General features: G+C 40.0%; 1 protein-coding gene across 1 annotated transcript; it reads right to left on the bottom strand.

The window, feature by feature from the left end:
- Positions 1 to 544: 544 nt before the first annotated feature.
- NMUR2 (neuromedin U receptor 2) lies at positions 545 to 13,781 on the bottom strand. The gene is given in 4 exon segments (XM_049648906.1): positions 545 to 837; positions 3,836 to 3,961; positions 6,626 to 6,710; positions 13,019 to 13,781. Coding segments are annotated over 4 exon segments (1,221 nt in total). The 5' UTR covers positions 13,736 to 13,781.
- Positions 13,782 to 14,556: the final 775 nt, after the last annotated feature.

Genomic DNA, 14,556 nt, shown 5'->3' with positions numbered 1-14,556 from the left:
ATTATCAGGAGGATTCTTCAAGTAAGAGGCTTCAAAATTCTAATGTATCACATTAAAAAGGCCAAATATGAGGCAGTAGGATAAAAAGTTTGCTGTGGAAGAACACTGGTATAGTTCCCTTGAGTCATATAAAGTAACATACCATCTACATGTCTTCCTTTTATATCTCACAGGGGCCATTGGTTGTGAGAGTTAGAGCCTGACTCAGAGTATGGATGACTCAGGACAAACTGTTTCCAAAAGTGAAAATCACTCAAAGTATAGGTGTTATTCTTTACTGGTCATGATTTTTTTTCTTTCCATGAACTAGTGAAGGAGCATGAGGCAGTTAGGATGGTGGAAAGGAAGCTAAAACTCAGAAGGTTCTGGGTTTTAGATACAGATTTGGTAGCAATTTGTTTAAATACACACACACACACACACACACACACAATTAGAAGTGGGTATATAAGTTGTAAGACTCATTTTACCTCCCTACTTTCATGTAAGAAGGCATAAATTTTACAGGGTGTCCCTTCCTGTAGTATGGTGGCATAAAGGAATGTCAACTCTTTGAGTGTCCCTTTCATGGTGCCTGTCCACTACAGAGGGCTGTAGGGGGGTGCGAGCTGCTGACGGTTAACTGACAAGAGAACTGGGGACCTGCATCTTCAGTCAGCTCCACAAGGTGGCATTCTGTCAGGAAGATGTTCCGCTGGGCAGGTGGCCCCTGTTGGTGGTGCCGAGAGTGCCCCTGTTTGCAGGGAGAGATCACATTCCAGAATGCTGCCCTGAAGCGGCGCGAGAGTAGGTTATAGATAATGGGGTTGACGGCTGAGCTCAGGTAGAAGAAGACACCTGGAACACAGGAGATTAAAAAAGAGACATGTTGAGGAGTGAGAGGCATGGTAGAATGAAGCATAACTATTTAACAAAGGCCTAGAATACCTGTGATTGCCTCTTTTGGAAGTAATAACATATACAAGACTCTAATTGAGAATACAAAATGCTCTGAACAGATCTACCACCTGTGTGTTTAGGAATCAAACACAGAAAGATTAAAGAGTCTTGGAAAAATTTAGGCCGGCATGGGATCTCTCTGAGATGCTTGGCAAATTCCTTTGATCCCCACTTGTTTAATTAAAGAACATGCTCTGATAGCATTAACGAGAGAGATGCTTAAGTATCAGAGGAAAGAGAGATGTTTTTATCTCATTGGAGCTTTGCTTAAATCTATAATTTGAAACTGCAAGTAATGGAGGAATGGTAAATCAGTTAAGTCGTAGTCCCTGCTGAGATATCTTATAATGCTAACTATCTCTTCAAAGAAATATTCCCCAATGCACTTTTCCTACCTAGTCTTTTCCCTTGATGGCTCCTCCCACCTTACTTTGAACTTTATTAATTGTATTTTTCCATTTATTTTTCTCCACCAAATGCCTTGCACACTGACACTTTCCTGTTTGGTGCACATGTTTCTTTTATTTCTATGTCTATTTTATTCCCCAAGACCCAAGATGAGCCTAAGGTTGAGAATCAGAGAACTTTGTTTCGGATCTTACTTAGCCTTGCTCATTCTGTGACTTTAGACGGAAGTGGTACTTCCATTCTTTTCTCTGTAAAATGGGAATAGTAATACCACTCTAACCCACCTCCCTGAATTACTGTGAGGATAAAGTTGAGACTCTATCCACAGAGGGATTGAGAATGGCTAAGAATGTAAAAAAAGTGATAGGTACTGTCATTAACATGTTCGTTGTTGTCCTCATTTTTATAGTTCAGGACACACAGAGTGCCATACACCCTATGCACAGAACTGGGCAGGGAGGAATATAGAAGGAGAATATTGCTATGGGCTGTTAATTCATTCAATAAGTAAATATGATTGAATCCTTATTCTCTGCCAGAAACTTTGAGGCACATTGGTAGGCAGTGGATTTAGACTTTGGTCTCCAAGGACATGGAATAGTATTACAGAGGCAAGACCTATGCCTAACTTCAACAGTAAACAAAAGAACTCAACCAAACTATATCTGTTTATATATATATCATAGATATAAATATGATATATATATATGATATATATATGATATATATATATATATATATATATGACTGACAGTCATCCTATGGAAATTCACATAATGGCATAAACACAAGGACCATGATGGTCATGAAGGATTTAATGGGGTGCTTAAATGTTGCCTACCCTGAAGTGAGCAGGAGATAACTGGGGAAGAGATAAGAGAGTACTTCAGGTAGAAGCTAAATGTGCAGAGGCAGGAATGGTTATATTGTGCAGGAATAATGCAGACACGCACAACCCTCTAATTAACCAGTTTGACAAGTATATGATTTATGAATGGAAATACATAACTTGAGGATCAAAAGGCAAGTTGGGGGCACTTTTTTGTAGCATTTAGAAGGTTTAGACTTCATCTGGTTGGCAATGTGGAGGAAGAGAGATGATTTTTAACTGGAAAATATTAATATAAATGTTGTAATTTGAAAATCTTAAAATGGTTGTCTTGATGCATCTGGAGATGTAGAGTCAACCAGTTGTCTCATGTGATCTTGTAGTGTTTTTCAATGTATTTAATCACTTTCTTTTTTCGCAGCTTAACCACAAAGATAAGCTAAGAGCTATAAATATTTTTGAGATTTCACCCAGAATTAGTAATTAATTTAACATGGAGGAATATACTAATGTCAAGGTATAAACCATAACACAAGGCTTCCTGAGTACAAAAGAAAGGATGATTGAATATAGATAACATACATGGCACTCAATATACCTAGGAACACTGTTGTTTTTGCTTTATGCACACCTGCAACTTAATGTGCACAAGTTGCTTTTATCTGTTTTTTCTGGTGAGGTCTTTGATGATCTAATGTGCTCATAGAAGCAGCCAGTGACTAGCCAAGGTAGAGGGACAATGTGGTCTGCACGTAAGTCTAACAGTCACCTTTGCTGAGAAAGAGGGATACAGGTGACCATTCTCTGCTCCATTTTGGGAGAAAGAATCTTAAACTTGAAGTTGGACAACTTGGGCTGGAACACTGTTTTTACTATTTGCCAACCAAGTGACTTTGGGCAAGTCATTTCTTTCTTGTGGAACTGTTCTTTCAGCTGTAAAAGGTGATGATAATATCTACTTACTAAGCTTTTGTGATGACTATAGAAAGATATATAGCATTGTGCAGCTTAAAAGGCTCTTTAATAGCTATTATTTCATTTACTTCTTACCAACAGCCCATGGTTTGTATAGGGCAGGCATTATTGCCATTTTCCAGTTGAGGAAACTATGGCATGAAGGAATCCAAATTCTTCAGATCACACAGGATATTAATAATGGAAATGAGATGGAAATCCAGGTCCTCTGACTTAATGATCTTTCCATTGCTATTTCCACCCTATTCCATGGTATCCTTAACAAGCAACATTAAAGTAGCCTAAAAACAGATCCTGATGCCTCATGAATGCCCTTTGGTTAGTTTTCATGAGGATTTAATACTTGCTGAAGACAATATGAGGTTTTAGGGACATCGATATTTAATAAAAACCAATTCAGTTATGTGGTCTTTGGATGCAAAACAAAGGAATCACTTCTTAGACCATTTTCCTGCTGTAATCACCAGGCTTAGAGTTGAGGTCTTCAATAAAGTAGGCTCTACAATAGTGATTTGGTATATTTCTTTTGGATAAGTAACATGCCTAATCAATACATGAATAAAAAATCAAATGTGTTCTTTATTGTATGGTGGGGTCCGCATAATAATTAGTATATATAAATAGAACCTAAGTGAGATTAAAAAGTAGATACTTGTGATATAACCAAACCAGCCAAAATTTTACCTGACACCACATGGATGAGATTGAACACAGCAGCCAGGGATTCAGTCCACTCCTCCACAAAGCTGAAGAAGAGCCGATCAATGTGGAATGGGGCCCAACAGATAGCAAACACTAAGACCAAGACAACTGGAAAAGGATGATGAATGAAAGAGCAAAGGACAGTCAAGGCAAGGATAGGTATATAATGCCCACTCTGAATCCAGCCATTCCTTCTAGCATTTCCCCTCCACCATCTTTTTAATCATTGTAATGGACCATCTAGATCCTAAAGAACCTCTACATAGAACATTTACACATGAGAGTGAATTGTATGGGATTTAGGGTCAGTTTCCATATGATTGTATAAGATTTCTTGTACAATATGAGTTTACTTTAGAACGCTTAAAATAGTACTGACTTTGTTCAAAGCTGAAAACATTCTATTGTGGAAAATATGTTGCAAGAAGGTTGTTGGTACCACATAAATGGGTTATATGAATAAAATGATTGGGTTCAAGCAATTGGTGTTCTTTTAAGTCCTAGATTAATAACAAACTATTGATACAGTATATAGTATAAATGTTGTATGAATTTATCTTTTTACTCTAGAAATAATTAGAAACTTATGCGAATTCAGTCATTCTGTAAGGGGTGGGAGGCACGTAAAGAAAGAAAAATCGTGGGGCGCCTGGGTGGCGCAGTCGGTTAAGCGTCCGACTTCAGCCAGGTCACGATCTCGCGGTCCGTGAGTTCGAGCCCCGCGTCAGGCTCTGGGCTGATGGCTCGGAGCCTGGAGCCTGTTTCCGATTCTGTGTCTCCCTCTCTCTCTGCCCCTCCCCCATTCATGCTCTGTCTCTCTCTGTCCCAAAAATAAATAAAAAACGTTGAAAAAAAATTAAAAAAAAAAAAAAGAAAGAAAAATCGTGAGTGTTATATTGCTTTACAAGCATCTTTTGATTGAGGTGGAGATGTGTCTATTATAACTTTTCTATGGTACAGATTGCCTCACAATTTTTTTTTTTTGTTTTTACTTTTTGTTTTTATAAAATTACAGATTCACAGAAATACACTATTGCCCAGGGTTTTTTGTTTTTGTTTTTGTTTTTGTTTTTTTAATTTTCAGCTCCTAAGACAGAGATTAGTGCTACCATATTTTCTCTTTGGGGCATTTAATCTTCACCAATATAAATATGTATGTTTTTTTGTTTTCTCTTCTGAAGTTGTAAAATACTTTTATTTCCCAAGACATGATGCTTGAGATTTCCCTCAGGAAAGTCTTGTAGGGACTAGCAGGGAGATAGGAATATAGATGAAACAAGATTAGTTGTGAGTTGGTAATATTTAAAGCTGGGTGATGGGTACATGGGTGATCATTTTACAATTCTCTGAATTTGTGAGTGCATTTGAAGTTTCCATGGTAAATGGTGTGGTATGCCTGTGTGGTGTAGTTTCAAGAATATCTGAATGGTTTTTTTTGAGTTTACCAACCCCCCCCCACCGCCCTTCTACCAGAAAAAGTCCCTAATCTGCTCACTACTGCCTACAAATCCCTTTAGTTAAAAATTTAATTACTGTTAACATGGAACACTCCAACCCCAAAGGGAAATACTTTACTGTATATTTTATCACAGTGACTTTAATGTGCATACACTTCAAATCTTTTTGCGAGAGCAGATTATGATCAAGGAGGAAGGGGAGAGAGAGATTATGAAGACACGAGATTTCTTAATAGGGAAAGTCAGGTGCCAACAGGGGCTAAGCGATTTCTAAGATGATGACTACTAGAATTGAAAAGACAGGCTTTAGTGACTTCACAGGATTTTTGCTCATAAACACCACATAGAGTAAGTGTTTTATATACCTATTAGCCTGAAGGATTTGTTTCTTTCAAATGTTTGGTTTTGTCTTGGGAAGTTTATTATAAATCTCCTTTCCTCCTTTCTCATTAATATTTCTCATACGCTAGTGCAGGACTATATATATATCTTAATATTTATTTATTTTTGAGAGTGCGGGAGGGGCAGAGAATAAGGGAGACAGATAATCCCAAGCAGGCTCCAGCCGTCAGTACAGAGCCTGAGCCCAACGACAGATCTCACGAACCCTGAGATCATGACCTGAGCAGAAACCAATAGTCGATGCTTAACTGACTGAACTGAGCCACCCAGGCACCCCAGGACCACATATTTTTACAGCACTCTTTTGGGAGAGTGTAGAGCAGTGCCCAGATTTTTAAAAACACCTTATCTATACAAAAGAGTGTATTGTTTTATATAAAATCATATGATGTTATAGGTGGTATGACTGCTTACAGTTACTCTTGACCACATGTTCTTAATCTGGAATTAAAAGATCCTAGGGAGTCCAAGGATGGGTGTCAACAGGTTCGTGATCCCCTGGAAAGGATTATACAATGTTTGTGTATGTGTATTTGTACATTTTCTGAGGGGAGAGTTCACAGCTTTCATTGTATTTAAAAAAATTAAAAAAGCAACTCATAACACAAAATAGGTTAAAAATAACCTGCTAAGTTTAGAGAGGAAAAGAAATGCTCAAAATCTCAGAGAGTGAGATTTGCCAAATACCTCAGAGAGTATTACAATGACACAATTCAGGGCATTGTTTGAGGGTTAAAAAGTGAAATAGAAACAAAACAGAAAGGTCCTAGGAGGCTGAGAAAACCAAGGAAGACCAGACCTCAACATCTTGTTTCAGAATTTTGATTCTGACCCCAGCAACGCTTTCTCAGTACCAAATGCAACTCCTTTGCTTTCACAAACAAACAAGCCCCAAACAAAATGAAGGACTCACATAGCATCTTGGTGACTGATTTTCTGGCAGGTCTTTGAATATTTGCAGTCATTTCATCTGCCCCAAGCAGTTGGTCCTTCTTTAGCTGCAAGGGAAGTGGAAAAGTTGCTAAGGGAGGTAAACATTTTTTTCCTCCTGTTAAGATCTGAGAAATGTAGCTCTAACATTCATTTTGCAGACAAAAAACTGGGACACAAAGAAATGTAAGAATTTGTCAAATGTTTAACAATAAGTTGGAGGTGGAGTTGGATCCCCAAGTCACCTAAATCAACAGGATCGAGGGTTGTGGCCACATTGCAATACAACCATTTATCATACGCTATTCTGTAAAACCCTGGTTATATAGTATGTTAACGGGTATTCTATAAAAAATGTGAAATTCTAAAGTAAAAAAAAGTTAGGTAGGCAATTCATTCATTCATTCATTCATTCAATAATAATCAGATATCTTTTAGAATGGAATCCCTCTGCTATAGGGTAGGTAGGCAGTAGAAAACAAAAACAGATATTGTTTCTGCTTCATAAATTTTATAGTCTTTATTGTGAGTCTTCTCAGTGTCTTTAAGGTGCTGATAGACATTATGAACATATTCCTGGGGGTTCATGTATCACCCTTCCCTCATCCCCACCTTCCACACCCCACATCTCCAACCCCAACCTCAAAGGAGATAGTGCTTCTTTGACTAAACAATTTCCCCCCACCCAACCCTTTTCAGTGGAATACTTACTATATCTTAAGAAGCGCAATCTGAGAAATTCTATGTTAATAATGTTACTGATAAGACTGCACATGTTTCTGAATTTAGATGTGGAATATACTCATCCTGTTGCAAGAGATGGTGATCCTTGAAGTCTCTAAAAATGTCAAATATTAACACCACTGTACATGCAATTTTTCCCACCCTGTTCAAGTCCCATCTACTTCTACAAGACTCTGGTGGCCCTGCAGCCCATTATCCTCTCCTTCCTCTCAACTCCCTTAGCACTGAAGATCTGCATCGTTTACCTAGTTGTGGAATTTTCTTCTTTTCAACTTACATATTTTTAGCTTGTGGGGTTATACAACTATAAAGAAACCATAAAGAAAGCTTTAAGGACTCATGACAAACTACTATCAAGTATCTACAAGATAGTACAGTATGTGTTTGTGCTTGATTCTCTAGCACTTATTCTCTTCTTTTCCTACCAGTAGTACCATGATTTTCCTTTAGGAAATTAACGCTTTCTCCATTCCTAGGCATTCATTAATTTGGATGGCAATGATCCCATCTCCAGCTCCAGGTTCAGACCCTAAATAATTTAGCTCCTTTCCATCAGTCACAGTGATTAGATGATTGGAATCAATGGGGTTTCAGATTCTTGCTTGTACTTCTAGGAATTGAAGCTTTATTTCTCTCTTATTGGGACCCCTTCTTGTTCTCTGCATGGAATTCTGGAATACAACAGCTATTTTTTTTTCCACCACAAGGAAAGTGCTGGGAGCCACGAATGACCTGTTGTGTGTATTTTGAGGTTGAATTCAACATTATGGACAGAAGAGCAAAGAAATAGAAATAAAGCTAGGTCTTTGAGAATATTGTGTGTTTTACAGAATTAAGCTTCATCAGAAGCCAGCTCCACCTCTTAATTTTTCAGGTCTATACTACCCTTCATATTTTGCCAGATTGAGTTGGGGTTCCCTCATTAGCAACGTAGAAAGTTCTGACACACTTATCAGGGCCATAAGGTGGAAGGAACATTCAACTTATTCTATATAGTCTTGGGTAGATTAGGATCAGATTGTTGAATTATAAGAAAATGTATTCCAGTTCAAGATAAAAAAGAGTTTGGTGTGGGTATGTGCAATAGTAGAACAGACTGCTCTAAGAATCAGTGACCTTCCTGAGCTGGATGGCATTTTTATAGAACGCTTTAGAGAAGGTATTTAAAATTAAATAAGAGTTGGGGGCACCTGGGTGGCTCAGTCAGTTAAGCGTCCGACTTTGGCTCAGGTCATGATCTTGCCATCTGTGAGTTCAAACCCTGAATTGCACTCTGTGATGATAGCTAAGAGCCTGGAGCCTGCTTTGGATTCTATGTCTCCCTCTCTCTGCCCCTGCCCCACTTGCGCTCTCTCTCTCTCAAAAAATAAAGACACATTAAAAAATAATTTTAAATTAAATAAGACTTGGAAGAGAGGGCCATTAAAAGTTGCCTACAGAGTTAAACAAAGGAGTATCCTGTCTCTCTGACAAACATGTTAGCTCCTAGAAGTCAGGTAGCTCTCAGGACCACACCAGCCCTGAAGCATCACTTGGATAATTAACAAACCTGACCAATCGGTCTCTGAATATACTGGTGCTCTCTACGTACACCCGTGTCTTTACAAAGTAAGGGACTAAGGAGTCTGTGAGATTTAACCCTTCCAAGGTCATCTAGAACTTGGAAACAAGAAAGAAAAATATTGTGCAGTTATTAGGAATAGACAGGAGGAAACTGACAATAATGTTATTAATGTAATAGTAAAACAAAATAATGCAGGTGTAGTGCTCATCTCAGTTCCTGGCACATGCTATTCAGTAAGTTATATATTGTCATTCTGGTTATTGTCCTCAGTTTACTCAAAAGACATAATAAAAACTGAATTTTGGTGAAACAGGGTTATTTATTCATATCTGTGGGCTCACTCATGTGGATTACTGAGTCCCTTCCAGAAATTCTCCCTCTCATGGTAACTGTCACCCATAAGCAGTACTTGTGTTGAGACAAAGAAGCAAACAGATGCACTGAGACAAAAACCTTATTGTTTAAGAGCAATAAATCAAACTGCACATCTTACTAACTCATCATTTAAATCTGCTAAAGGTTCTAATTATTTCCTACTATCTTAATCTTATTTTTAAAGTTTATTTATTTTTGAGAGAAAGAGTGAGAGCTCAAGGGCAGGGGAGGGGCAGAGAGAGAGGGAGAGAGATAGAGTCCCAAGTAGGCTCTGCACTGTCAGCACGGAGCCTGATGTGGGGCTTGAACCCACGAACCATGAGATCATGACCTGAACCAAAAGCAAGAGTCGGACGTCTAACCGACTGAGTCACCCAGGCACCCCCCATACCATTTTTTAAATTTTGTCATTATTACAAGAGAGTCATTCCATAATTTGATTTCAGTCCATAATTAAGAACAAAGAACAACTATTGAGATCTATTAGTCCCTTCTTTGGGTGGGTTTAAAAGTTCTCATTGGTAATTTCTCTACTTAAAGTAATAGTTTCCTTAAATCAAACATAAAGCAAACAGTTCATACAGTTCTTTTATGAACAGGCTTCCTGTACAGTGTAGTTTGCAACGAAAAGAAAATTATATTAATAATTTCTTACTTTTCAGCTTCCATAGGTTTTAGAGATACAACTAACCAACTAGGGGGAAGAGTGAAAACTGAATATTTATGCATCTTATACATTGTTACAGTGGAATTTGAAGGAGGCGGTATAGTAGAATAGAATGCACACAGTTTGTCTGGCCAATATTAACTACTGCTGTATGTTTGAATTATTTTATTTCCCTTCAGATGTTTAGCAAAGTAGCTATTCACCCCTTAAGTATTCTCCCCACCCCTGCACTTCTAAAAGTCAATACAAAAAGAGGAGTGAAAAATTGTGGTTACTCTACAGGAAGTTCAGAGGCCTTCCTCTCCACTCACTTTAGCTGTGTGAGATAAAAGGTGAAGGGGAGGGCCATGTGGGGGATTCACGTTGATATATTATGCCGATCCAGTTGTTTCTATGATTACAATCATTCCACCACATTTATATAGTTTGTGGAGACTAAGCTCCAGAATACCAAGATATACTCCTAGCTTTTGTGTAAATATTTCCACAATCTGAACAAGATCTGTTTATTAAAAAAAAATAGTGCAACTCTGTTTGGCATGGCTGGATTCTGCTACAATTCATAATATATCCTCTTCAATTCAAGTGTTAATGTTGCCTGCAGGAGTATAAGTACCAGGTGAGAGACCCAAAGAGCTTCCCTCCCAGATGGGAAGAAACTTGCTTTGGGGTTGTCTACTTTCCATCTCTAACAGGTTTGAGCCTTGGAGAGCAGCTCAGTGGGTACTTGTATCCTGGAATGATGCAGCAGCACACATATGGCTCCCCTCTTTCTTCCTTGGTCCTGGGATTCCATCAAAGGGAAATCACCAGGAACCATGACCACGTACACAGGGACCAGGTACAGCTAGAGTCAGGGAGAGCTTTCCCGAGGAAGTGTGGGTGAAGTAGAATTTAAAATATGAGTTATAATTAGCAAAGCAAAAGGGATTGTGATTGTCAACAGTAGCCACATTTTGGGCAATGATGCAGCAAAGGGTACAGCCTGTGCAAAGGCCTCGAACGCCGTAGTCTAGGGCCTATTTCTCCTAACTCCATCTACAGATCTTTAATTCCTCTAGAAGTGATATTCTAAGTCGAGAGTTTTTCCCTGGTGTCCTCTGGGTAACAGCTCATCCTTCCTGAGAATAGGAATGCTCGAAGTTTCACTATACACACAAAGCAAACTAGATAGTTTCTAAGCTGTCATCTGAACTGTCACTTAGCTCCTGATACAAGGTAGCCTTAAGTTCATTACAGCAAAACAAAATGAAACACAAAGTAATTGGTTGGGGTGAGGGATATGTGTTTCCTACTCAAAGTTAAATACTTCTCCCAAATTAACCCAAGATAAATGATTGGTGTTGGATGAGATGGTATTGATAAGTTTGGGGTAGAGATTTCTCACAGGGCTCATGATATGTGGAATCATGCAGAAATCCTTTTCCCCCAGTGATACATACACATTCCCCCAGTGATACACACACATTGTAAAGCTAGTCTGGGGTGACATGTATCTCTGGGAATAGAGGAGCCATCCCTCTAAGAGGAGAATGACAAAACTCCCTGCCTGATTAAATTTACTCCTGTGTCTGGACATCTGTGGTACTTAGAATTTGTTCTTCTTAGTTGGATTCTGCCACTCATCTTAGGCACAGCATGTATTTAAAAGGACCACTTGTGGGGCAGTCATTTCTGATATTCACCTTTCTCAAAGATGCACTGAGATGGGAGTACCTTGACTGTCACAGAATACATGGTGGCAGAGCCATCTTGAAACATATGATGTGAATGTGATGTTTTGTTTTCCCTTCATTATTAATTCTCGTTGTTCCTGCTCATGGATTTTTCTTTCTCATTTTTTTTAGGTTATTACAGACTGCCAGAGCTATTGGGAGCCTTAGATATGATCTAATGTGACCTTTTCATTTTATAAATGTGAAAACTAACTCCAGGAGAGAGTTGTGTGGCTTGGCTAAAAGCATATTTTATGTGAGCTTCAGATCTGGGAATCTAAGTAGTCCTAAGACTGTTTACAAAACACAAACTGCCTCCTTAAATGGGCATAAAACCATCACAGTTAGATTTCATCTCTATGAATTTGGATGCAGAATGTACCAGGAGAGGAATTATATAGACTCACTACTACCCTCACCAAAAGTAGTTTCTCTCAGCTAATTTAGATTAGAAAAAAAAAAAACCCAACTCATGAGTATCATATCACCATGAGTATAGGAAAGGAACCGTCTCTAATTATAAGATATGTTGGAAACAAAGTGATAGTGTTTTATTAATTCTGGCTGTCACTTATCTCCACTTTCTTCTACTCTATCTTATGTGCTCTGTTCACTTCTTTGTCCCTCAGTTTCCATCTGATCAAGAGAAATCCAAGTTGGTCCCACTCAAGCCATATATATATATATATATATATATATATATATATATATATATTTTTTTTTTTTTTTTTTATTTTTTTTTTTTGCATTTTAACCTGATATTTCAACCAAAGGGTCAAAGCAACCATAAGGAACAGTCTCACTTTAAAACTATATATCTGTCTTGGAGTAGAAGATAGAGATAGTTTATGTTATACACAGACCAAATTGGTACAGAGGAAAATTTCAATGCAGGCGGTAGATGGGGACAGGAGACAACAGGATGTGGAACAGTTTCTCCTGTGGTAGCCACTTTGTGCTATTTAAAATGAGGCTCCCCCTTAGGCCTACTGAATCAGGATTTCCCAGGGGGAAGGGCCTGCACTTTGATACCCATAGTAAAATTTCTAGGAACTCCTAGATTTGAAAGCCACAGGCATAGAGGGAAGAATAATGATAGATGAGTTGAAGGAAATGGTTTATAGTTGTGGTTAGTATTTGCCTGATTTGGGGCCGGTCCTTTAACTTCTGTTTGCCCTCTGAGCTCATTCTGTTTTCCTCTCTGCTTCCTTCCAATTCTGGATTTCTCCAAGTCTAAGTTCTTTTCTCTGAACTTTGAGTCAATGAGAGAAGAAGAGATACCACCCTAAGCCAGCGAGCTCGGATACTCACTTTGAGCCCCATGAGGTAGTAGAGGACACTGATGACAGTCATGGGGAGGATGTAGAAGAGGAAAGAGGTAACCTGGATGACGAAATTGTAGATCCATATGGGCTTGATGACCGCACAGGTGGCGGAGCCCGGGACCAAGGACCCATTGGGGAAGTAGTGGAGCTTGATGCCGTGAACGCTGGTGTTGGGCAGAGAGGAGAGGGCAGAGAAGCCCCAGACGAGGCCAAGGATCCTGAGAGCCCGCCGCCGGGTGCTCCTCAGTTTGGCCCGGAACGGGTAGAGGACGGCCACGTAGCGTTCCACGCTGACCGTGGTGACGCTGAGGACGGAGGCAAAGCACACCGTCTCAAAGAGGGCCGTCTTGAAGTAGCAGCCCACCAGCCCAAACAGGAAGGGGTAGTTGCGCCACATCTCATAGACTTCCAGGGGCATCCCAAGGAGCAGGACCAGGAGGTCGGAGACGGCCAAGCTGAACAGGTAGTAGTTGGTGGGCGTCTTCATAGCCTGGTGCCGAAGAATCACCAGGCACACCAGGAAATTGCCGACGAGTCCCACGATGAAAATCAGCGCATACACTGCAGTCACTGGGAAGAAGAAGTGGCTGCGTGGAGGCCCGTAGAGGAAGGCCAGGTAGTCCTCGGTGCTGTTCAGGTATTTCTGGGATGGATCTGCCAGTTCCTGCTGGTGGATCCAGGAAACGTTCTTGTGTTTTTCCATTACTGGTTTTAAACTGCAAGACCTGAGCCTCCTCTGATAGAGGCTTCTGTCCCAGGCTGAGCCAGAAAAGAAAGAGAAAGCAGGCAGGAAAGCACACTCGGGGGGGGGGGGGGGGGGGGAAAGAGGCTGGGGAAGCGTGAGTAGTTCAGAAACGCTGGGCTGCTCAGACCCGGATCCCTTTGGAAGAGATAGAGGCCCCGCCCCTGCACGGGCTGTGGGCCAATGAGTGTGTGTCAGACGCTCAGCCAGAGGACCCCTGGGTTGGAGGGCTGGCTTTGAAGCAGGAGCTGGAGAGGAGCGGGAGACGTTTCTCTGGATTGGAAGGAGCTGGGAAAACAGCTAACACAGAGGGTGACACTCTCACTTAAATAAGCCGTGGGTACTTTGAGCGTGCGTTTTGCAGAGCTGTGGGCGTCTGGATGGAAATACAAAATAAAGTTGCAGGGTCATGGATAGGAGAGTACAAATTTCCATTGATCCTTGTCACCTGCACAGCGTGACAAAAATGGGAGATCAATAGATTTCTCAAGTTATCTTGTTCCGTTGGAAATCCAGGGCTCTCTGGGGAAAACATGATCAATGTGCCTTTCTGGTTTGTTTGCATCCACAATAGAATCCAAAGCCTGGAAAAACCCTTGTGCGACATCTAGCTCTGCCGGCTGTCTCTCACTTCGGTCTCTTTTGGCAGTGGCTTGCTGTACTAAAAGGCAGTGGGGTTTAAAATCAGGCACACCCATAGAAATCATGTAAAGGCATTGGGATTGTTGCTCAGACTCTCCCAGCCTCATTTCCTTATCTGTAAATTGAAGATTTATTCACTC

This window comes from Panthera uncia, assembly GCF_023721935.1.
Source record: "Panthera uncia isolate 11264 chromosome A1 unlocalized genomic scaffold, Puncia_PCG_1.0 HiC_scaffold_17, whole genome shotgun sequence".
NCBI classification, from domain to species: Eukaryota; Metazoa; Chordata; class Mammalia; order Carnivora; family Felidae; genus Panthera; species Panthera uncia.
Note: the sequence above shows the minus strand (reverse complement) of the source record. Positions and strands in the feature narration are given on the sequence as shown.